The sequence below is a fragment of the Amphiura filiformis genome, chromosome 19 (genome assembly GCF_039555335.1).
Source record: "Amphiura filiformis chromosome 19, Afil_fr2py, whole genome shotgun sequence".
NCBI lineage: Eukaryota > Metazoa > Echinodermata > Ophiuroidea > Amphilepidida > Amphiuridae > Amphiura > Amphiura filiformis.
Window position 1 is genome coordinate 201,127 of NC_092646.1, and position 23,799 is coordinate 224,925.

General features: G+C 38.5%; 1 protein-coding gene across 1 annotated transcript; it reads left to right on the forward strand.

Moving 5' to 3' along the window:
- The first annotated feature begins 6,005 nt into the window (after positions 1-6,005).
- LOC140140757 (uncharacterized) lies at positions 6,006-23,336 on the forward strand. Its single transcript, XM_072162498.1, has 8 exons — positions 6,006-6,173; positions 8,516-8,607; positions 11,612-11,653; positions 13,037-13,138; positions 16,903-16,953; positions 17,744-17,846; positions 18,939-19,045; positions 22,003-23,336. The coding sequence occupies exons 1-8, from the start codon at positions 6,149-6,151 to the stop codon at positions 22,114-22,116; spliced, it is 636 nt and encodes a 211-aa protein (XP_072018599.1). The 5' UTR covers positions 6,006-6,148; the 3' UTR covers positions 22,117-23,336.
- Positions 23,337-23,799: the final 463 nt, after the last annotated feature.

Sequence of the window (23,799 nt, forward strand, 5' to 3'; positions counted from 1 at the left end):
TCGATATACCAAAATTGCTGAAAAGGTAGGCCTACCCCAAAACCGTGGCACATCCCCGTATACCTTCAACCAGGGAGAACCCCCGCCGGGGTTGTATCCACCACCTGAAACATACATGAAAAATGGTTGTAGCCTATAACAGCTAGGTACATCAACATATAAAACCCCAAACTGTGAAATCAGATTAATCTGGCAGCGGAGAAACGGAACTAGTTACGTTTAAAGGACGTCATCGATCTTTTGGTTCAGTCCCTAAAGGGGGGACCCGATAATAGGCCTATCAAGTCAACACACGTACAATTTTATTTTGGTTACAGAACAATGCACGATCCACAGAATTAGATAATTCTGTGGAATTCTAATTTTGTGGCGATCCCATAGGTAAAGCCATGATTTCTCCGTGATACGGATCAGAAAAACGGAAAAATTCACGGAATTCGGGGTTTGCTCATGCACGGAAATTTGAAAATGCCACAAAATAGTGAAAAACTGTGTAAATGTCTAACGTTTGTGTTGATTTGCAAAAGAAAACAAAGAAAAGTGATAATTTAGCAGTAAGCAACCATTAAACAACCAATTCGAACATTTATTCTAGGCCTACGGTGCAAGATTCTGGCCGATAAAGCTTCGGAAGTTACACACAAGACAATTGATGATGCTTAAAAACGGTTCTCTAGTCCGACTATGAAAATAGGCTCTATAGTCCGAATTTAAAAAAAGGTTCTCTAGTCCGAATATAGAAATAGGTTCTCTAATCCGAATTTGAAAAAAGTTTCTCTAGTCCGAAATTGCAAAACGGTTCTATAGTCCGAAACGGATACCGTGATCTTTAGTCCGACTCCGAATTGGTAAACGGGTTCTATATAGTCCGAATTTATTTTTATCGTTTGTTTCAGTGCATCAATTGTTAAATACAAATCCGCTCAGTGCTGTTCAATATGGTTGGTTTCTCTGGATATTTTCCGTAGCGTACATTGACGTTCACCTTTATTCTGGTGATATTTTCTTCATTTTTATCCGTTTTTCATTCCAATATAATGTTATATACTAATATTATATATACTCTACGATGTATTTGGGCATTGTCGAGTTCAAATTTTCATAGCGCCATCCCGCCACGGTAAATGCTGCGGCTTTTTCACAAATTTTAATCATTTAAGGGATCTAAAATGAGCATTTATTGTGTTTCGACAGTATTTTTGTGGGACATGAGAGCACCTCAGACCTATCGAATTGCATTCTGAATACGAAGCATGTCTTTCTGATATCAAATAATTTTCATTTTTGAAAATCACAATATAATACAAATTTTATGACAAATTATAAAAATTTGATATTTTTCAAATTTTGATATAGGCCTATAACAGTCCTCGAAGTAAATTATATAAATCTAATGACATATTCTTAAAGTGTATGTAGCAGGGAGGAAAAAGCCGACAGTCAATTGAAAATTTTGACCTTTCATATTGAAGATATGGATTTTTTCCCAAAAACACCTAATTTTTGTTGGTGTTTTGGGAAAAAATCTATATCTTCAATACGAAAGGTCAAAATTTTCAATTGATCGTCGGCTTTTCATCCCACCTACATACACTTTAAGTATAAATCATCAGATATATAAAGTTTACTTCAAGTACTGTTAAATATCAAAAATGTCAATTTTTAATGATTTGCCATAAAATGTGTATTAAATTGCGAATTTCAAAAAATCAAAATTAGGCCTATTTGATATCAGAATGACATTCTTCGTATTCAGAATGCAATTCGATATGTCTGATGTGCTCTAATGTCCCACAATAAATACTGTCCAAACGTTCATACCCCAGCCCTTAAACAAATTAGTTTACAGAATAGTTAAAGTATACTTTTATCTTGCGATTTGGGGGGGGGTGTAAAATGTTTCAATGTACGGGTAGTCTTGTGATTAAATCATCATCATTTTCGACTCGTTCTCTATACCCTGAAAACCCGTTTCTGGTCATTTTTCAACTAGCGCCTACTTTATTCAAAAATTGTGTTATGCAACTTTTTGGGCGATCCAAGTTCATGTGTAGGTCTCAAATATTTATTTAAGCTATATATAACATGCCTCTCTTTTTTTTTCCACAGAAAGGCCAAAATATCTCTAAAAAGATTTTTGTTTTTTACTGGAATCTATCTACATTACATCGTGATTTGGTGGTGTACGCCCTTTTAGCAGTAGAGTCATCGCGTTTTACCATAAACTCTGCTTTAGTCTTATCTAGCTAGAGGTTATGTTAATGTTTTAAAAATTCGGACTATAGAACCTTTTTTTTTTTTTTTACTAAAGAACACGGAATCGCGGAATCCGTTTCGGACTAAAGAACCGTTTTGCAATTTCGTACTACAGAACCCTTTTTTGAATTCGGATTAGAGCCTATTTCTATATTCGGACTATAGAACCCTTTTTAAAATTCGGACTATAGGCCTATAGACACTATTTTCATATTCGGACTAGAGAACCGTTTTTATAATTCGGACTGTACAACCTTCGAAATAAAGAACCGTCGGAATAAAGAACCTCTTTTCAATTTTATTTCGGACTAGAGAACCTCTTTTAAAATTCGGACTAGCGAATGCTATGAACACGTGTTCGGACTAGCGAACCTTCGGACTAAAGGACTTTCGGATAGAACCTTCGGATTATAGAGCAGTCCCCCGCCACTGGCCTAAATCTCTTTTACGTATTTGGGCTGGTGGCATATCATATCATATAGCCCCCTGCCCCCCCCCCCATCATAAATTAGGCCCACTGTGAGCCGGATATTCATAAAAATCCAGGGAAGTGCCACGCTTAAAAAAATGATTACATTTTGCTTGTCAATAATTATTGGGTTGAACATGACTAAAAGAAGTTTATTATGGCAAGCCACATCATTCATAAATGCGAGTTTTGCCCGCTATACTGGTCGAGGAGCCCGCTATACTGGTCGAGGAGCACGCTATACTGGTCGAGGAGCACGCTATACTGGTCGAGCAGCACGCTATACTGGTCGAGCAGCACGCTATACTGGTCGAGCAGCACGCTATACTGGTCGAGCAGCACGCTATACTGGTCGAGCAGCACGCTATACTGGTCGAGTTTCACCACGCCGAACGGCGAGTTTCACAACGCCGAACGGCGAGTTTTCACCACGCCGAACGGCGAGTTTTTTTGACGTCGATCTAAAATATTATAGTATAATAATAATAGGCCTACACGTATGATAATAATGTTTAAAAACAATTTTGCAATATGAAGGCGATATCGTGTTTTACAACCCACTGTTTTTGGCTCCAAAGTTGGACTCACTAGCTTACTGAAAATTGGTCGCTCTATGAAAAATGACAGGCCCTACATGTATATATCAGGTGTTGCCCTTTGAAAATGTGACTGAAGTTCTGTTTAATGTGTAAAAATGGAAAATAAATTTGAAATATCATAAAGGAAATTAAAGGAAAATTGTGCTGTGTTTTATTTTAAAGGTTCTGATCTCTTTTCGTTTTCGTATTAGGCCTATAAATTAACGTAAAAATGTTCCCGCTCTTTTCTAGTTTTACCGGTATTCCTCTTATCATTCTTGACCAGATAGCTCGTGATTTTTATTTATGTGGCCCTTTAAGTATTTCTTTATTTTGGTTTTAAGTGTAGGCCTATATAACATCATATAATATCATCATATACATTTCACTTTTTTATGATTTTTCATTATTTTATTTTTAATTCTTAATTGTGGGCATCCTCTCTGATTATGGTCTAAATGTTTATTACACAATAAAAAGTGCTTGTCAGGAATGTGCTTTGAATTATTGAAGGAAAACAAATTTTTGGGAAAACTGGATTTTTCTTTTTTGAAAAGAAAAATAGACTCTTTAATTTTTGGATTAAAAAAATAGGCGTAATAGGCCTACATATAGGCCTATTATTGGTCGGCCCTGTACATTAGGATCGGTCGGCGGAGTAGGCCCTACAAGTAGCCTACAACCAAACATTTTTGGTGGTCTTTGAATGCGGCTTTCCTTGTAATGATGCAGTACTATCCGGGAAAATAAAGTAGGAAAATATATGAGACTAAAACCCATTGAGACTAAAACCATGGGCGGCACATCCCCGTATACATGTGAGTACCGGGGGGGGTATTTAAAGGGCAAAAGAGTGCGCACGAAAAATGAACAAATTTCAGAGAATACCGGTTGACACTTAACCCAATCTTCAATAAATAACATTAATAAATAACCTGACTGATTGAATTTGCAACTAACATTGAATTAGGGGTTCATTCATAGGATTTCGGGCATGATCGCTTAAACACTCGTATAAATCAACGATCATGCCCGAAATCCTATGAATGAACCCGTTCATACAACATTCTGAACATTGTTCAAGTAGCAATACAAATAATACATGCGCGTGTATAGGCTACGCAAAACTAGCAAATCGTGGATCGCGTTAATTGGGTTAAAACTTGTTTAAATGCCCTGTGTAGGCTTAACGGACGAGAGCAAGAGAACCCCGCTTTTAAAACTTCCGGGCACATTGATTCGTTTTATAAGAGATATACCGAAAAAACTAGATAAAAGACCCACCCCCGAAAAAAGTTTACCAAAATTGTTTTTAAACATTATTATAATCCTAAGCCTACATGTAGTATTTTTTCGTAAACTAGGCCTATAAGTATTTTAGATCGACGTCAGAAAAACTCGCCGTTCGGCGTTGTGAAACTCGCCGTTCGGCGTGGTGAAAACTCGCCGTTCGGCGTGGTGAAAACTCGCCGTTCGGCGTGGTGAAACTCGACCAGTATAGCGTGCTGCAGCCTCGACCAGTATATAGCGTGCTGCTCGACCAGTATAGCGTGCTCCTCGACCAGTATAGCGGGCTCCTCGACCAATATAGCGGGCTCCTCGACCAGTATAGCGGGCAAAACTCGCATTTATGAATGATGTGGCTTGCCATAGTTTATGAACGTTGCTTGCCCCTGGGCCTGGGCTGCTTGCCCTGGGGTTTTACAATTTAAAAAAATTAAAAAATGAGCAACTCACCCACATGGCAAGGCTCTTATATGGTCGCGCCTATAGACATCTTGAAAGACCGGACAGACGGGTTGCTACTGCCTAAGCTGAACCACCCAGGACCAGGCCAGGAGGACGTACGCCTATCCACGCTCTCTATACACCTAGACACCTCAAACACACAGCCACATACAGCACCTGCGGGAGATCACATCAGGGACTGGAACAGCGGCTCTCGGCCGAGCGCTGAGACATCGGGAGACCCTGCTTTCTTGAACCTGGAACTACGGGGCCACCAGATACACGACACCACGAGTAGAGACTGCCTACTTCTAGCGGTTTTTCTTGCTCTGTTCACCCCCTGCGCGACCGATTACATGTAGCCCTATGACAGCCTTTTATATCGTGGATTTTTCATGTTTATGTATTCTATGGTGTTACGCACTCGGTCTCAAAAGTTAATTTTGGATGCAGTTAAATTTACAGCTTTCAAATTGAGTTCATATTTGTCTTATCGATCAATTATATCATTGGCATTCATACTAAATGTTAGTATACTTTATAAATGACAAAAATTGTAACATTTTTGCTTGTCAATGACACTTAAAGATGAATGGTCGTGTGGGTTCTCAATGGGGTCATTCATGGGTCAAATTTATGATAGGTAGAATTTTGCATACGTTTCTGAACATAACATTTGTGATTGTGGCTACATACAGCAAAAAGTTCGATCATAAATCAAATAGAAATAAAATTAAGTATATCCAGAATATAAACCTAGTGTTAATGATCATTTTAATTGATTTAAAATTATATTTTAACTATCTTTTTAGGCGAACTTATTCCATTTGACACCACGGAATTTATCTATTTAGTAGTTCGTCTCGATCACAGGCTGTCAACTAACACACTAATAAAACATTAAAATTCAAAGACGGCAATAAAGACTATCCAGATTGACCTCAATATTGAACCCGATGATGTCATTACCATGACGTCATTTATAAATAAAAATAGTCACAATCATCTGATTCAGCCTCTTATGATCAGAGGAAAGCAATAATTTGACATTATCTTTGTGCCTTCCATGTAAATTAGTCATTTTTCTGCAGTCTTTCAATTGAGACACGATTCCATCATGTTTAGGAAGCCAAACCAAAAAGGTAGGTTCGCAGAAAACGTCTAAATTGTAGGATGTTTATATATTTTAAAAAGCGGAAGGCTGTTGAATTCAACAGCTTTGTCAGTCGTACTAATACGTGAACCAGGAAAGTTGAACTTTTCTGCATGAACTGAACTCTGCCATTGTATCTGATTTTAGGTGCGAACGGCACCACATGCATTTAACCCTGTCCTTCGTTCATACATACGCGCTTTATGTCGATAGGCGGGCATAAACAACGTTTATGAAAATTATGCCTTGCTTGCGGTCGTAAACAAGCGCGATAGAACCAACAATTGAACAAGCGCTTGTGAGAATGACATACACACGAATGCTCGCGAGCTATTAACACAAAGCGCGAATGATGTACGCGATGTTCGCGCGCGCATGTCCAAAACACGGCGGACTGAACAAGTAAATGTTTTCTTACAATTATTGATGGAAAAACTTTTAAAAACGATAAGGAATCGGTAGTTTTTAGTCTAAAATGATTTTTTAGTTGTGGAGGAAAATAACAGCACACAGAATGTTACGTACCGGTACGTGTGAAGGGGGTTCATTCATGATATACTTTATATACTTTCATCATCAACCAACATTAAAAAGCGCCGTAGTTGACGCACATAATATAACGCATGCATGCGCATTTATGCATTAAATGGATACAAATTTATACTAATCAACATGATGATGATCAAGGCTTTTTGCTTGCTGTTGCGTGTTGTGATGTGTACAGTGTCCGATTTACAAATTTTTTCCTACCTGCACTGGTGCATGTAGCCCAAAATTTCTACATGCACAGCAAAAAGTGTGCATGCACCAAGTAAAGCAAACATAAAATCACATTGAATCACGATCATTGTCAGTTAAGCTTGTAATAATATTCCGGCTCCACTGTCAGTGTCATTTTTATGCCGATCACTCGCCAATTTCTTAGCCAAAACACTGGATGCTGTGGCTTCATCTGTTCTAGAACTAGTCGCCGACGAGGTGCACAATTTCCAGAATGATGCAAGTGTTTTTGAGCTATTTCCTTTTTGCTGGACATTATTATGATTATTTTCCGACGTAAACAAATATTTCCCACGGTTTAAATTCCGGTTCTTTTTTTTCCAATGAAATGAAAATGACAGCTTCTACATGTGCGAGGGTATCGGGAATTAGTGGATGACGTCACATTACGCTAGCCCCTCTAAGGGAAGTCATAGTCTTGGACCAGACTGTATGTGGCTATCGCGAATGTTCGTTAGGATCGACAAGTATCAGACCAACGCAAACTGGCTGTGTAGAAGACTAGGGAAGTCAATGAAAAAAAGTGACAGTTCTCACGTGATAGGGGTATCGGGAATTGTCAATTGCGCCAGCCCTTCTAATGAAGTCAGGATGTTGCGCTAAAAATAGATTGGGTTTTTCCAAATCGGACTGACTGCTTGTTTACTTTTGTATAGGGCTTTGTCATATCGCTAGCGCTAAAATCGTATATGCATGCGCGTGCAGGCAGGTAGTGAAAAGCTGCATGCACAGAGGGAATGTTACATGCACTGGTGCAGGTATGCAGGTGGTAAATCGAACACTGGATGTGTACATGTGACACGATACTAACAACATGCACTGTCGGGAGTCGATAAGGCCAAGGGCACACACTATTACAGGGAACTCATACCTCAGCTCTGAATAGGGCAGCATCAATAACGGAAATGTCATACCGATTTAAAAATGACACGCCTGTTTTGCCCATTTGTTTTAAGTTTGCCTTGCGAACTAGACACACACCACTAATAATGGTGGCTGGGGAGCATTTGCCCCCCATGAAGGAAAAGAGGGATGAAAAGCGGGGATCCATCAAAGATGGGCGTACATGAAAGAGTTAAGGGTACCAGTACATGGTTATGGTTTAAGTACACGATGGGATATATTATGGTAATGGATTACAAAAACAAATAAAATCACAGTGGTACAGGATGGAATCCGGGGTGGGGGGGGGGGGGGCACTCGAATATGAAAGTGACGTATCTGGGCCTACCGGAGTACAAAACTAGGGGTCTATCGGTGGTGATTTTTATCATAAAAAGGGGGTCATTCAGTGGGAATTCTGAGAAAATGGGGGTCATTCAGTGGTGAAATGCTAAAAATTGGACATCATTGACCGAGAAAAAGTAACTTTCTGGGCAAAATGTTCAAAAAATTAGCAATTTTGCAGCTAAATGGGTACACAAATGTAAAATCTGTTAAAAGTGCGCGTGAAGCATAGTAAAATGTGACCAAAATACTTGAATCGTAAAAAAGCTTCTAGATTACAATAGCAGTTGATAATCAAATAATTGAATTTTTTTATCCGTACAGAAGTTATGAAGAAAACAGAGAGAGATCTAAAGAAAACACAGAGAGGAGTGGATAGAGATAGAGCAAAACTTGAAAGAGAAGAAAAAAAATTGGTAAGTGTCTAGTGGTGGGAACTATTGCATGACTTGTGTTACAGTCCCATATCTTAACCCTAACGCTACAAAATACTACTTGATATATGCGCTGTTCGTGCATGCATCCCACGTGGTGTGATGACGCAATCGCCCTAAGTGATATGTAGGCACGGTTTCGCTGGCCAGCGAAGCCCAAGACCCGTGGCAAAGTGTCGCCAACCGAGTGCTTGGCATGCGAGGGGTCTCGGGTTGAATCCCACCCAGAGCAAACAACTTCTTTCCTTCTTTTCTCTCTTTATTCTTTCCTTCTTTCCCTTCCCGTCGTAAAAAAGCCCTTAGGCGGTTAGGGTTAGAGTTACCACTATCGAAACTCAGTATAGGCTTCCTTAACCCTAACGCTCCTGAATGCTACAAAATACTACTTGATGCGCTGTTCGTGCATGCATCCCACGTGGTGTGATGACGCAATCGCCCTAATTGATATGTAGGCACGGTTTCGCTGGCCAGCGAAGCCCAAGACCCGTGGCAAAGTGTCGCCGACCGAGTGCTTGGCATGCGAGGGGTCTCGGGTTCGAATCCCACCCAGAGCAAACAACTTCTTTCCTTCTTTTCTCTCTTTATTCTTTCCTTCTTTCCTTCCGTCGCAAAAAAGCCCTTAGGCGGTTAGGGTTAGGTTACCACTATCGAAACTCAGTATAGGCTTCCTTAACCCTAACGCTCCTGAATGCTACAAAATACTACTTGATGCGCTGTTCGTGCATGCATCCCACGTGGTGTGATGACGCAATCGCCCTAATGATATGTAGGCACGGTTTCGCTGGCCAGCGAAGCCCAAGACCCGTGGCAAAGTGCCGCCGACCGAGTGCTTGGCATGCGAGGGGTCTCGGGTTCGAATCCCACCCAGAGCAAACAACTTCTTTCCTTTTTTCTCTCTTTATTCTTTCCTTCTTTCCCTTCCCGTCGCCAAAAAGCCCTTAGGCGCTTCGGGTTGGGTTACCACTATCGAAACTCAGTATAGGCTTCCTTAACCCTAACGCTCCTGAATGCTACAAAATACTACTTGATGCGCTGTTAGTGCATGCATCCCACGTGGTGTGATGACTTAATCGCCCTAATTGATATGTAGGCACGGTTTGGCTGGCCAGCGAAGCCCAAGACCCGTGGCAAAGTGTCGCCGACCGAGTGCTTGGCATGCGAGGGGTCTCGGTTCGAATCCCACCCAGAGCAAACAACTTCTTTCCTTCTTTTCTCTCTTTATTCTTTCCTTCTTTCCCTTCCCATCGTAAAAAGCCCTTAGGCGGTTAGGGTTAGGTTACCACTATCGAAACTCAGTATAGGCTTCCTTAACCCTAACGCTCCTGAATGCTACAAAATACTACTTGATGCGCTGTTCGTGCATGCATCCCACGTGGTGTGATGACGCAATCGCCCTAAGTGATATGTAGGCACGGTTTCGCTGGCCATGAAGCCCAAGACCGTGGGCAAAGTGTCGCCGACCGAGTGCTTGGCATGCGAGGGTCTCGGGTTCGCATACCACCAAGAGCAAACAACTTCTTTCCTTCTTTTCTCTCTTTATTCTTTCCTTCTTTCCCTTCCCGTCGCCAAAAGGCCCTTAGGCGGTTAGGGTTAGGTTACCACTATCGAAACTCAGTATAGGCTTCCTTAACCCTAACGCTCCTGAATGCTACAAAATACTACTTGATATATGCGCTGTTCGTGCATGCATCCCACGTGGTGTGATGACGCAATCGCCCTAATTGATATGTAGGCACGGTTTCAGCTGCCAGTGAAGCCCAAGACCCGTGGCAAAGTGTCGCCGACCGAGTGCTTGGCATGCGAGGGGTCTCGGTTCGAATCCCACCCAGAGCAAACAACTTCTTTCCTTCTTTTCTCTCTTTATTCTTTCCTTCTTTCCCTTCCGTCGCCAAAAAGCCCTTAGGCGGTTAGGGTTAGGTTACCACTATCGAAACTCAGTATAGGCTTCCTTAACCCTAACGCTCCTGAATGCTACAAAATACTACTTGATATATGCGCTGTTCGTGCATGCATCCCACGTGGTGTGATGACGCAATCGCCCTAATTGATATGTAGGCATGGTTTCGCTGGCCAGCGAAGCCCAAGACCCGTGGCAAAGAAGTCGCCGACCGAGTGCTTGGCATGCGAGGGTCTCTGGTTGAATCCCACCCAGAGCAAACAACTTCTTTCCTTCTTTTCTCTCTTTATTCTTTCCTTCTTTCCCTTCCCGTCGCCAAAAAGCCCTTAGGCGGTTAGGGTTAGGTTTATCTAGATGAGCTGCCAACATACATTGTATCCCCTTAAGTGTGTTAAGGAAAGCTGTTCAAACCGCTACCATACCCTGAAATTTTTGAGGAGAGTGGTCGAGCTGTTAAGGAGAAATCGCAAAATTAAAATATCTAGCAATGTAGTTCAAAATCAGTAAACATTTTCGATAATTACCAATTTTTACAGTGGCATTAATGCCTGATAGGACACGCTAGATTCTCATGGGGTTTTCCCAGTTATATTAGAGGCAATTTCCATATGTACGCATCGTAAGCCCGTACATCTATTCAAAATCACTCTCATGTGATCAGATTTTAAATACCGTATATTTACTGGCATACAATGTATGTTTGGAAATCTCAGCCTTTCTTCTGAAAACTTTAACTTTCTACGGCAATTTTGAGCAAAATTTGTTGATTTTTCTTCCCCCTGAAATTCACTTTGGCACCAATGCCCCCTTCCCAAATTCCTGGTGCTGCCACTGCAGAACAATGATAACAATTGGTGGCTATGCTACCAGTTAGTATTAGAAGGATTAGTTCGACAAAGATCAATTGAGAGTTTGGGCCATCTTGAAATAATTTTTTTTCTTTATTACATAATGATCATGACAGTAACAAAGAATGACAATAACAAAAAATGTTTATCAGGGGTGTAGTACCACCTTAAGGTCTGATGGGGAATAAATATGATAATAGTTATTTCTGTTAACATTCTCTTTTTGTCTTTTTATTAACAGGAAATGGAAATCAAGAAAGCAGCAAAACAAAATAATAAACAGGTTGGTAAAATTGGATATCCAGTTGAAATCCATTCCACACATCCCCTATGGAAGACATGACCTTAATCATACAGAGAGTGTGAATTTCAAATTGGCCCCCAACTCAACCAAAAAAGTTGGTAACCATTTGTGTTACCAAATATTGCAGGAAAGGGGTAATTTTTTTGCCAGTAGCGAGGGCAAATTGGCAAAATAGGGGGTATTTAATTTGCACCATCTGCAACATTTGACAGTGAAATCAGCAAAATTGGGGGTATTTAATTTGCACTGTCCACAAAATTTGGATAAAAGGGGTCCTTGGGAATCGATTTTGCATGAAAAAGGAGGGTAAATTTGATGAAAAATCATTGCAAAGGGGTCTTTGAAAGATTTGGTAACACACATGGTTACCAACCAGGGCTGTCAACTCTCACGCATTGGCCGTGAGTCTCACGCATTGGGTCACTTTCTCACGGTCTCACGCCAAGGTAGTAAAGCTCACGCAAAAAGCTGAAAAATGAGTAAAATATCACGCATCGTCATGAATAATTTGTTGCTTTTCACATTCTCGAGCGTCGTGGCTCAAATAATCATGGTACAAAATGAACGTTGGAGCAGGCAAATCCCGGTACATCTCTGTCTCACGCCAAGCAATTCCAAAAAGTTGACAGCCCTGTTACCAACTTTTGTGTTGAGTTAGGGGGCCGCGGTTAACTGAATGACTACATTTGAAATCTGCACCCCCTGTGAGAGATCAAGGTCATGTCTTTGATAAGGGGTGTATGGATTTAAACTGGAAGAGCCCAATTGACTTCATTGATTGGCAGAAATGCATCAAGTTATCACTCTATATTTAGGTAAAGAAAGTGAAAGCCAAGCTTACCGTTGTAAATAAGGCGTTGTTGGCCTGTATAATTTCAAAGTATATAGTTTAAGGAGTACTACACCCCTGGCCAATTTTGTGCCTATTTTTGCATTTTTCTCAAAAATTATAGCGCATTGGTGACAAGTACGATATGTATATTATAGGGGCAAGGACTACAACTACTGCACTGGAAATTTTATTTCAGCACAGACAACAGTTAATTGTGGAGTTACAGTCAAAAATGAGGGAAAACCAGTATTTGATCAATAAATCAATAACTACTTGCCTTGAGTTGCTGAATTTTCAGTGCAGTAGTTGCAGTGCTTGCCCCTATAATATACATATCTTACTTGTCACCATTGTGCTACAATTTTTGAGAAAAATGCAAAAATAGGCACAAAATTGGCCAGGGGTGTAGTACCCCCTTAAGAGATGTCATATTGCATATTGCATACACTCTATTGGTTCTTTTACATCATGAATATGTTATTGTTAATGATTTAATGAATATTCAATTATCCATTATCTTTTTTCCATAGGCTTGCACAGTATTAGCTAAACAACTCGTAAACCTTAGGAAACAGAAGACAAGAATGTATGGAGCTAGCGCACAGATTTCAAGCATTAATGCACAAGCCAAGGTAAGCATAGCCTATAAAAAAAAAGATTTTGTTTTTCTTTCTAGAAAATTCCCTGTGGAAGGCACCACCAGCATGTCATTTTTGCCAGTGCCCATAGGTGCTCTGTTCACTAGCATATAGCAGGACACTTTCATGTTCTCTTGGTCAATGTTTCTGGTTGAGAAACTTGTGTGTAAATTTTGTGTTTGACTTAACCCACAGACTCTGTCTAACTGTGCAGCATGTCTTCCAATGCACCCTTAGTCCACTGTTGTGTTATAATCACAGGCAGAATGTTCCAATTTTAATACATTTCAATTTCAAACACATTCCAACAGATTCTAGCCTTTTTTTAGGGTACCGTACTAATTTTGACACAAAATTATTTATTTATTTATTTCTTATTTAACCTAGGTGACCAATCAATGCACTGGCACTGTTCTCCCTTGGTTCCCAATTAAAATATAATGCAGTCATCTGTGAGAAGTTTAAACTGAGGGCGTCAGTTTAGGCATTTTTAATCGCCTTCTTGCATACAGGGTATCCCAAAGGTCTCATTGCCATTTTGAACCGTCATATCTTTCAATAGGATTTGTAGATGGGAAATCAAAATATTTTTACAGTAGATAAATGAGCTTCTGTGGAAGATTCAGCAGTATTAGTTTCGAATATAATAGGCAGTTGAGTAGCTTTCATTTGAAATACTCACTCCAGTTGTGGAAGATATAGGTAAAGCCATAATACAGAGGGAGTATGGGTTTCAGAATGATTAACCTTGACCAATTACATTTGAAAAACATACTCCCCTGGAGAGGATATTTCAAAAATCTTCCACAGGGGTAGTGTGGATTTTAAATGGAATAGCCCATTTTGGTATACGAAGAAAGCTCATTATTTCTATGTGAGAACCAAGTTGAACTTTCCCAATGTTGAAAGTTTGTATATAAATGCTACACTCAATATTCACCTTTCGTGAAAAAATGAAGTGAATCGCAACAACTACTGTTTAATTTTTACGAGTCTTTTTACTGCGATACCCAATTTATCTCCCGGTATTTGTCCACAAGGCACAATGTATTATGAATAAGAACACATAATGAAAACAGAACATGAAAAGATTTGACCACACTGCTTTAAGTTTTGTTTACACAAAGTGTACACCATATATCAAAAGTCTTAAATGCCAAATTCATTTGTTAATTGTTTGGACCACTCTGTATACATGTACTCAGATAGGCACAACCATAATGGTAAATGATAATGATTCTATTTTGCTATTCTATGTAATAACCATACACCCCCTGTTGAAGATTTCACTGCCATTTACACCTTACATTCAAGCCAGTTAAAAAATTATGTTCAAAATATGAAATTTGAGCTCAAAATCCAGTTGAATTTTTACAAGTTGCCCTAAAATTATACAATTTGGTTTGGAATTCCAAAATCTGCTACACCTTTTTCACTTGTAATAATTCAAACTGTTGAATTTGGTTGGAATTCCAAATTCTTCCAGTGGGGGTGTGGTTTTCAAATGGAAGAGTCCATTTGGCATAAGGGTGAATAATAACCATACACCCCCTGTTGAAGATTTCACTGCCATTTACACCTTACATTCAAGCCAGTTAAAAAATTATGTTCAAAATATGAAATTTGAGCTCAAAATCCAGTTGAATTTTTACAAGTTGCCCTAAAATTATACAATTTGGTTTGGAATTCCAAAATCTTCCACACCTTTTTCATTTTAAAAATGGTTGGATCTGGATTAATTTAAACTGTTGAATTTGGTGGGGATTGCAAATCTTCCACAGTGGGGGTGTGGTTTTCAATTGGAAGATTCCAGGCATAAGGGTGAAGGCCAGCCTTTTAATTCTTTCCACCTGATCAACTGCCTAATGAAGACTTGCCTTATTACCCAGACTTTTTTTATCAGATGAATGTACTTTGTTAGCAAAATGCAAGCTAGTCTCCGTCCCTAGACGGCTTGTGCTCATTCATCACTAAGCAAACCGTCTGGCGACATGCTCAGGTATAAGATCTATTTGTAACCACCCACTTTCCCTATATTAGCGTCAGTGCATAGGCAAGACTTATGCAGGCACCCAGGCTTTTTTTAAACCCTGGTTGCCCAGTTTTGGCTCCTAGTTTGTCCAATATATTACACAATAAACAATAGGACCGGGAACCATCTTTGGGACCGGGGGCTCATTTTAGCTCCCAGTCCAGGTATACTTTTAAATATAAAAAAATAAGGCCTATGCATAGGAAAGGGGCAGCCCCCACCCCCCAAGTGGAACACCTTTCCCCCTCTTGTCCACCATATTTAGGCCTTTTTTTGACAACTTTTGATCTTTATCATCAAATTTTGCTGTATTATTTTTTTGACAAGCAGCTCAGTCTACATAATTTATTAATTGCTTCACACTCGTAAGGTCTAAAGGTGTATTGTCAATTCCCATTTTAGCCATATTTCCGTTTAAGGCAACAAACATTTTTTTGGTTTTTTATGCTGTTTTTTGGTTGAATTGATTGTATACATTTACAAATATCATTGGTAATTTTTTTAATTAATTTTTAGTTAATTATTATTGTTATTTGTTTTTGTTGGTTACTGTGGAGAATGCATTTATCTTGATATGCTTCACAAAGTCTCACTAATTACACAGTAGCTTTTATAAAAACCTTGGTAACCATGGCAACTAATGATATTAAATGACAAATAGTTGAGCGTGAGTATGAGTACTCACTGATCAATCAGGCAGCAGCAGTTCCATTCATATCAAGTTATTGGTTGAACGTGAATATCACAAATGACTGATCAGGCATCAGCAGTTACATCAAACAATTGATGCATCGAAGCAAAATGGGTAGCAAAGATAAATTTGAAGCAAAAACTGTTTAAGTGTTTTTGGTTTATTGACTTACATCCTTATTTTTAAATTTTGTAGTATAAAAACTGTCCAGATGGGTTAATGGCTTCTTGAATGTATTTAAGCATAACAATTTCTCGGTGTGTTTGTCTGTGGGGGTGTGTTGGGGTATTTATGAAGGTGTGTGTTTGGGGTGTGTGTTTAAATTTGGCACTTGCCTGTTGACAGATGGGGTATTCAATCTGAAAAATGCGCAAACTTGGACTAGATTTTAGAATTCTGACCAAACTCAAAGGCATTAGCCATTCCAACAATTTCTTATCAAAAACTATGGAAAAAATTTCCCCGGGCCATATGGATTTCAATGTGTACCTTTCACATTTGTCAGTTTGTATTTTAACATTGAAAATTTATTGGATTGATAGCCATGTACTTCAGCAGAAATTGAAAAAGAAATGTGATCTTCATTGGGGGATTTCTAATGGAATAATAACACAATGATATTGATTATAAGTATGTTTGGCAAGTATAGGATCACAGCTGTTGTGATTGACTGTATATGTTATGAGTTTACTTTTTTCCCTTTTTCTGTATATAAGTTAATCATGCAGTTAACAAAAATATCTAAATTTAGTGCCCTCGAAAATGTGAATCAAGGCCTGTGTAGGACAGCAATGATGTAACGTGAGTCATACTATGGGGTGGGCACCGAGCATGATTAGGGGGCGGGCACTGGACATGATGATGGGGGAGGGGCATGCACAAGCTATTTTTGGCATGTTTCTCATATGGGATTCTAAATATCTAAATCAACCCATGCTCCTATGTCGCTACGTCACTGTAGGACAGGGTTTCTTTGTAACCTTTTATGACGATGACTGAGCTGAAGTTTTTTTTCTTTCTTTATTTTCTTTGCAGTCAATGCAGTCAACAGCAGCTATGGCTACAGCAATGGGCAGTACAGCTAAGGTAATATGCAATGTAATGTAGTATAAAGCTTATTTCATATGCACTGGCTTTTTTTATTTATTGTTATTTGTCCCAGATAATTAATTATCTGAAGATGGCACTACCAACATACCACTTTTGTAGTGGCCAGATTTTTTTATTTTTCACCCCTGTGCAACTTGAAAATTGACCTATGACCCTTTTTTGGCACACAATTTTTGTAGCCTAACGTGTAACATGGCTGCTACTTGATCAGATGTGTAGTTTTTTTAATGAGTTATAGAGAATACAAGTTTACCAAAAATCATTTAGGGGTGGCACAATAATTATGTGTACCCCTGGGGTGGTGAATTATAGGGGGGCAAAGATTATTTGGCAGGCCAAAAGGGGGGAGGGAAGCATTTTTGGTAGGTTGAAAAGGGAGGGGGGTCAAGCAATTTTTGGCCGGTTGAAGGGGTGGGGGAGCGGTTTTTAGGGCACAGATATTTGGGCAACCTTTCTATATTACGCTCTAAAAAGGAAAACATAAGGAACATGTTCAAATATGCAAAATGATAAGACAATTTAAGGTTTTAAATTCTGCTTCCTCAAACTCTTAGTGTGTAAGGGGGAGCAAAGATTTATTGGCAAATCAAAAAGGGAGCAAAGGTTTTTGGCACATCAAAACGGGTGGAGAAAGATTTTTTGGCACAGCGAAAGGAGGGGGGTCAAGCAATTTTTGGCAGTCCACTTTGATAATTCATCACCCTGGGGGTACACATAATTATTGCACATCCCTTTACATGTCTTTTTCTTTCTTCTTTATATATAGGCAATGGGTTCTATGAATAAAGCAATGAAACCAGAACAAGTCATGCAGAATATGAGGCAGTTTGAAATGGAATCAGAAAAAATGGCCATGAAGGAAGAATTAAGTAAGTTTTTGGAGCGATTACCGAATAGGGTGCAACTGCACTACCCTTATTACAACCCTAAACCCTAAACCCTAGGGTTTAGGGTTGTAACCCTAAACCCTAACCCTAAACTCTGTGAATTAGGACTGTACTCAAGTCTAGCAAGTTGCACCCTATTCGGTAATTTTACCAAGTTTTCAGTCATTTATATGATTGTGTTTAATATCTTCCACACAGGGAGTGCGAATTTCAAATGGATTTAAAGGACTGGTGACTCCCATGTAAAATGTACACCCCCGCGTGGGAGATTAATTAAGTCATGTCTTCCATTGGGGGTGTATGGATTTTATAAACTGGAATGGCCCAATGCACTGTTTTACATAGGGGGAAATTCTAAATGAATCTACTGAATCTATGGAATTTATATGATTTTTGACCTTTGTTTAACAGTTACCATAATTATATGAAGGTGTGTGACTCAATTGACAACCTCCCCTCCAGTGGCGTAGCCAAGGGGGCCAGCTGTGAGAAGTAGTGCCCCCACCAGCCATCCTGATATTTAAGATTTTTAGGCCTTTTTGTATTCTCTTTAAATCACACTATTTTGTGGTAATAGAATAGAATGCACCTCACCCATTATTTACCTTTTTACTGCCGAGGACACATTATTTTGGTACAAAGGATAATGCATTACCCGTTATTTCTTAATTACATTAAGAAACTATTGATGATAGACTGATTATTATTTCATAAAGTTCATTAATAAAGAACCAAAAACTGAGCACAAGCAGAATAGCGAGTAATCAGGATATTAGAGAAGAATCCCAATTTGATCAATTGATTGATTGATTGGTTAATTTATTGATTACTTGCTTGATTATTAGATTGCATGACAGATGACTGGTCAATTAGTTGATTAATTGATTGATTGACCAATAAGCGGATTGATTGGTCAATTGATTGATTTATGATTGATCAATGATTTGATAAGTTGATTGATTATTTGATGATTCATGATTGCTAAATTTGTCATAATTGATAGTTATTTGATTGATGTGTTAATGATTGATCGATCAATTAATTGATACCACCTGTTTTTCATTGCCTATTCAGTTGATGACACATTAGACAGTATATTTGATGAATCAGGAGATGAGGAGGAGCAGGATGCCATTGTCAACCAGGTCTTAGATGAAATTGGTATTGAAATATCAGGAAAGGTAAGATACTCAAAGGGCATGGCTAGTGGTCAGGCCTCCTAAGCCATCAGGCTTAAGACCAATTGTGACATGATCTGGTCCATGGGGGCCAAAGGCGGCAAATATGAAACTGAGATATGGAGTAAATAATCAATAAAATACATAAGAAAATAGACATAAAAAACTTCATAACTTTAGAACGAAGTATGCTAGACCTTTGGTGTTCTCAGTAAATGATAACCTATTGTATGTTTATAGAATGTAATAGTTACAGTAACTGAATTTTCAAAAATGCCTCCTTTGGCCCCCATGGACCAGATTGTGTCACAATTAGTCCTATATACCAGTGCTTACAATTTCACATCGTACATCACCTAGAAAGGTAATCAATCAAATGGATCCAATTGGTAAGGCTAGCCTGATGACTTAGGAAGCCTGATACTAGCCAAGCTTTGAGAAATTGGACCAAAGAGATTAGACCCAAAGAGACCTGACTTTTTAAAGTTAAATGCTCTGCATGCTAGCCATAGGCTTCAACATGAAAAAGTCTCAAGTTTTAAGATATTTTCTCAAAATATCAAGAGCTATCTCAAGAACTACTGAAGCAATACTAGGCTTGTTTGTACTCATTTTAATGCATTTTTCATGCTGATTCCAATTACGATAATGACAATTTATATTTCTGAAATTTTTGAATTAAAAAAAAAAATTGAAACTTGTCGTCTGCAGTTGACACCCACGTGGAGAGAGTTAGTATGATTTGGCAAACCACTCCATACATTTGGACCTGTTTTCAAAATTGATTTCCCCTCTGCAAGGGTATTTGAAGATCATCCTTATTTCTGGTGTTATTTTATGATTTTTCTGATGAATTGTATAAATATTTAAAGATAAAGAGAGTGGTAACATACCATGTTTATATTTGTATATAAAAATAGCAACTATTGAGTATGTTGAAACTATTGAACAAAGGTTTAGATGGACACAAGTACAAACTGTTTGAAATAGTTCTTAAATCACAATTTTGAAGATTATTTTGGCAATTCCCCATAACAGCAACCCATAATTTTAATATGGCTGAACCACTTAGTAATATAATTAAAACATTGTATCCATAGGTAAAAACAATTTTAAATTCTTTTAAACGGCAATATTTTATGGGATTAAAAATTTTATGCAGAATATAGATTCAATGAGATTTAAAAAAGTGATCTTTTGCTTCAAAATAACATCTCACTCACTTGATGTTGGATGCAGATACTGATTTTATTTGATAAAAATTTAATATGATTAAAAATTTGATGTAAAGTACTGATTTTATTTCATAAAAAGTTCCTATTCCTTATTATTTTCTTTTTATGAGTTTGTATTTCAATGCAATTGGTCACATTTGCACTTTAATTTGGCATGTGTTGAACATATTTCTTAATTTAATCTTGCACAGCTGGTACTTTAATTTTGAAAATTAAACATACATTTGTTTGTTCGCTTGTATTAAAAATTAATTACCAACAACATTGTCATAACAGAAGAGCACCATAACAACATCAAAAACATTTTCTTTTTCAACAGGAAAAAAAAGCAAACTATGATGCTATTTTACCAGTTTCACCATCAAGCAATTATTTCAGGCAATTTTAAGAAGAGCCTTTTTTACTGGAACTCAGTTTTGGGAAAAAAGGGTCGATCCTTCATGTAATTATTTTGTGTTAGCTAATCCTAACCCGAACCCTAATCCGAACCCGAACCCTAAGCTTAATCATAACCCTAATTCTAACCCTACTCCTAAGTCAGGGCCGTAGCAAGCAGGGCGGCGGGGTATGCCATGGCCGCACCACTTTTTGAGAAATTTGTTATGTTTTTCTCTATTTCAATTTGGGCATATATTTGTAATTTGGTTGCCCCACATTTGTGATGGCTGCCCCACATTTTTCAACCTTACTACGACCCTGTCCTAAGTAACCCTAAAGTAACCGTAACCCTAACCCTAATTTTGTGTACAATTATATGAAGGAATAACCGAAAAAAATAAGTTCTGGTTCACTTTAATTTTGTCATGAGCAGAACTCACTTTAGTCTATAGAACTCACTTTATTTAATCAGGACAAGATCATGTGAGGTGTCACATGTTTTATGAGTTCAAATACTGACTTGTATTTCAAATCATATGCATGTCATGCATTTTCTTCGTATTGTTGTCAGTAAATCCTAATTTCGACATTACTTCAGCAAAAAGATATTCCTATATCAAAAGACTTTCTTGGAAAAAACAAATCACTGTGGCCTGATGGGATCATAGTAGTTGACCCACTTCTGCCCAGTCTGACCTTGCTTGAGGGCGCTTTTCACTATCTTCAACAGGTTCGATTCACTAAATTTACGACATCTTTATGTGGTGACCTCAATCACATGGGCCAAGTAAGAGTCGATGGAAATTATTCAATACCGATCGTTCCTTGCCTCACTTTGTTGAGAGCAAGCTAACAAAATTTGTTATAGGTTTGCGTTGCTAATACCAGAAACCGTGAATTTAGTGTCAGCCCCCTGTCTTGAGACCTACAACTTTTCTTTGCTTTCGTCACACTCCTCTCTCACTAATTGTGATTCAGAGGAGTCCCCAAATATTGTTGCAAAATTTTAGAGAATTTCTTTATAAATTCTGTATTGTGCTTGTTTTTTTCTAGAATGAAATTCAGCATATATATTCTATGGTGTTTTCAGCATGCATTTACTACACAATATAAAAGCCAAGCATAAATTTCAATCTAGTATTTGCCAGACTAGGATCGGACCATGCCTACTGAATATGACAAGACAGGGCAGCAGGAAAACCAATTACCAGTGGCGGCACCATGGGGGAGCAAATTCCCCAGTCTGAACTCAGGTGTCATAACAACATCTTTATTCAACACATGCTTCTTCATAACTTATCATTCCTGCTGATACCTTGTATCTTTTTGTGTATACTTTTTGCATAGGTTTCAGAAGCACCCTCAGCCTATGGAGGATCCTTACCATCACAGGGAGCGAAGGCAAAAGATCCCAAGGATGCCGAATTAGAAGCACAATTAGCAAGACTAATGAAGGAATGATGAACATTTTTAGCTTGTATATATTTATATATCATATTTTGTAATTATTTACTATAGAAACTAATTTGGAGACATTGTATAAACTCTGGAATTTTTTACTTGGAAGAGCTGAGATCCCAGGAAAGACTATCACCCAAGATGGTGTCATTTCTGCTGGCATATTTTTCTTCTCACTTCTCAGCGAGTCAGTTATGTCAAGGCATATTTCATTAGGAACAGCTTCAAATCATGAGTGTTCATTTTATGCGCCTTTGGATCGGGGGCGGGTTCTTAGTGGAAATAAGGGTACAGGGTGTGGCAGATTCGGGGGTGCTTTTTTGGCCGATTTAGTTTAAAATTCGGTGTGCATTTCAACGGGGCATTTCAGCCATTTTGGTTTGTTGATGGCTCTCAATTTCATGAAAATTTGGTTTTAAAAAGGGTGGTTTTTAAAATTTTTCCAAAACTCTGTATAATTTTGGGTCTGTTTTCTGTCAAGTTTTAAGTCCGGTCTTTTTACGGAGTCTCAGCTGCACATCCCCACGCAAACCAAAGTTGAGAACCCCCCAGGGTGTTGGCATACATTTACAGATGCCACATAGATGCATGTGAGATACAGCTGCCTCAATGCGTTGATATCACTGACTCGGCAATAATAAGAAGAATAGTTTAGAGGTAATATTTGCCTAGATCAGTGGTGAGGCGATGGAAAATTACCCTGTTCAACAGGCCCGTCCGACCCAGAATTGGTGTTTGGAGAAAAATTTTTTAAATTTTGCAAATATCATGTAAAACTGGCTGATTTTTGCCCTAAATTTATTCATTTTGGCTGAATACTTTTAGAAAATATGTTTGCAAAACTTTTCAGATTTTTCTGATATTTTAGGGTAATTTCAGCCTCCAGAAAAAAAAACCCAAAACGCCCGACTGACCGACCATACTGAAAAGGTCTGTCCGCCCGTAAAACAGGTTTTTTTTTGTCGCCTGATGTGTGATGGAGAAATGTGACTTTAATTGTTATTTTTGTTGGAAAAATTCAAGACACATATTGTGCATCTATAGGCAGGCTTCCATATAATATGCATATTATTTATTTAGTATAATGTAGGCAGCACACCACCATAAGATTTGGCTGCCAAAAAGTGAGGTAAATATCGCATTTAAGACAAAACCATTATGATATGCTAATTAGGGCAGTGGCGTAGCATGGGTCATCATATTGGGCGGGGCACCGACCATGATTGAGGGCATTTGGTCTGATTGGGGTACCCAAGCCATTTTTGGCAATTTTCCTATGGGGTTTTCTAAATTTTACAATCAATTGGGCGGGGGGCTATGACGCTATGCCACTGAATTAGGGTTAGGGGTTATTAACCCTAACTCTAACCCTACCCCCCCATAACCCCTGACCCTAATTAGCATATTATGATGGTTTGTCTTAAATGAGACATCTACCAAATATGAAAGCGGGAGTGAAATCCCAAAAATAATCCTTGTAAAACTTAAAGATATTGAGCATATTTGTTTAATTTTTCGGCAAATATACGTTTGTTTGATGCCTGGTGATGGCATAGGCCCTACTAAAACGAATGGTTTTGATGAAGAAAAAATAAAGTTGTGGTATCAGGAATATTTGCTTCATTACAGTGGCTGTGCCCACCAAATTTCATGAACCTGCAATAATTGGGTGATTTTACCCCAAAT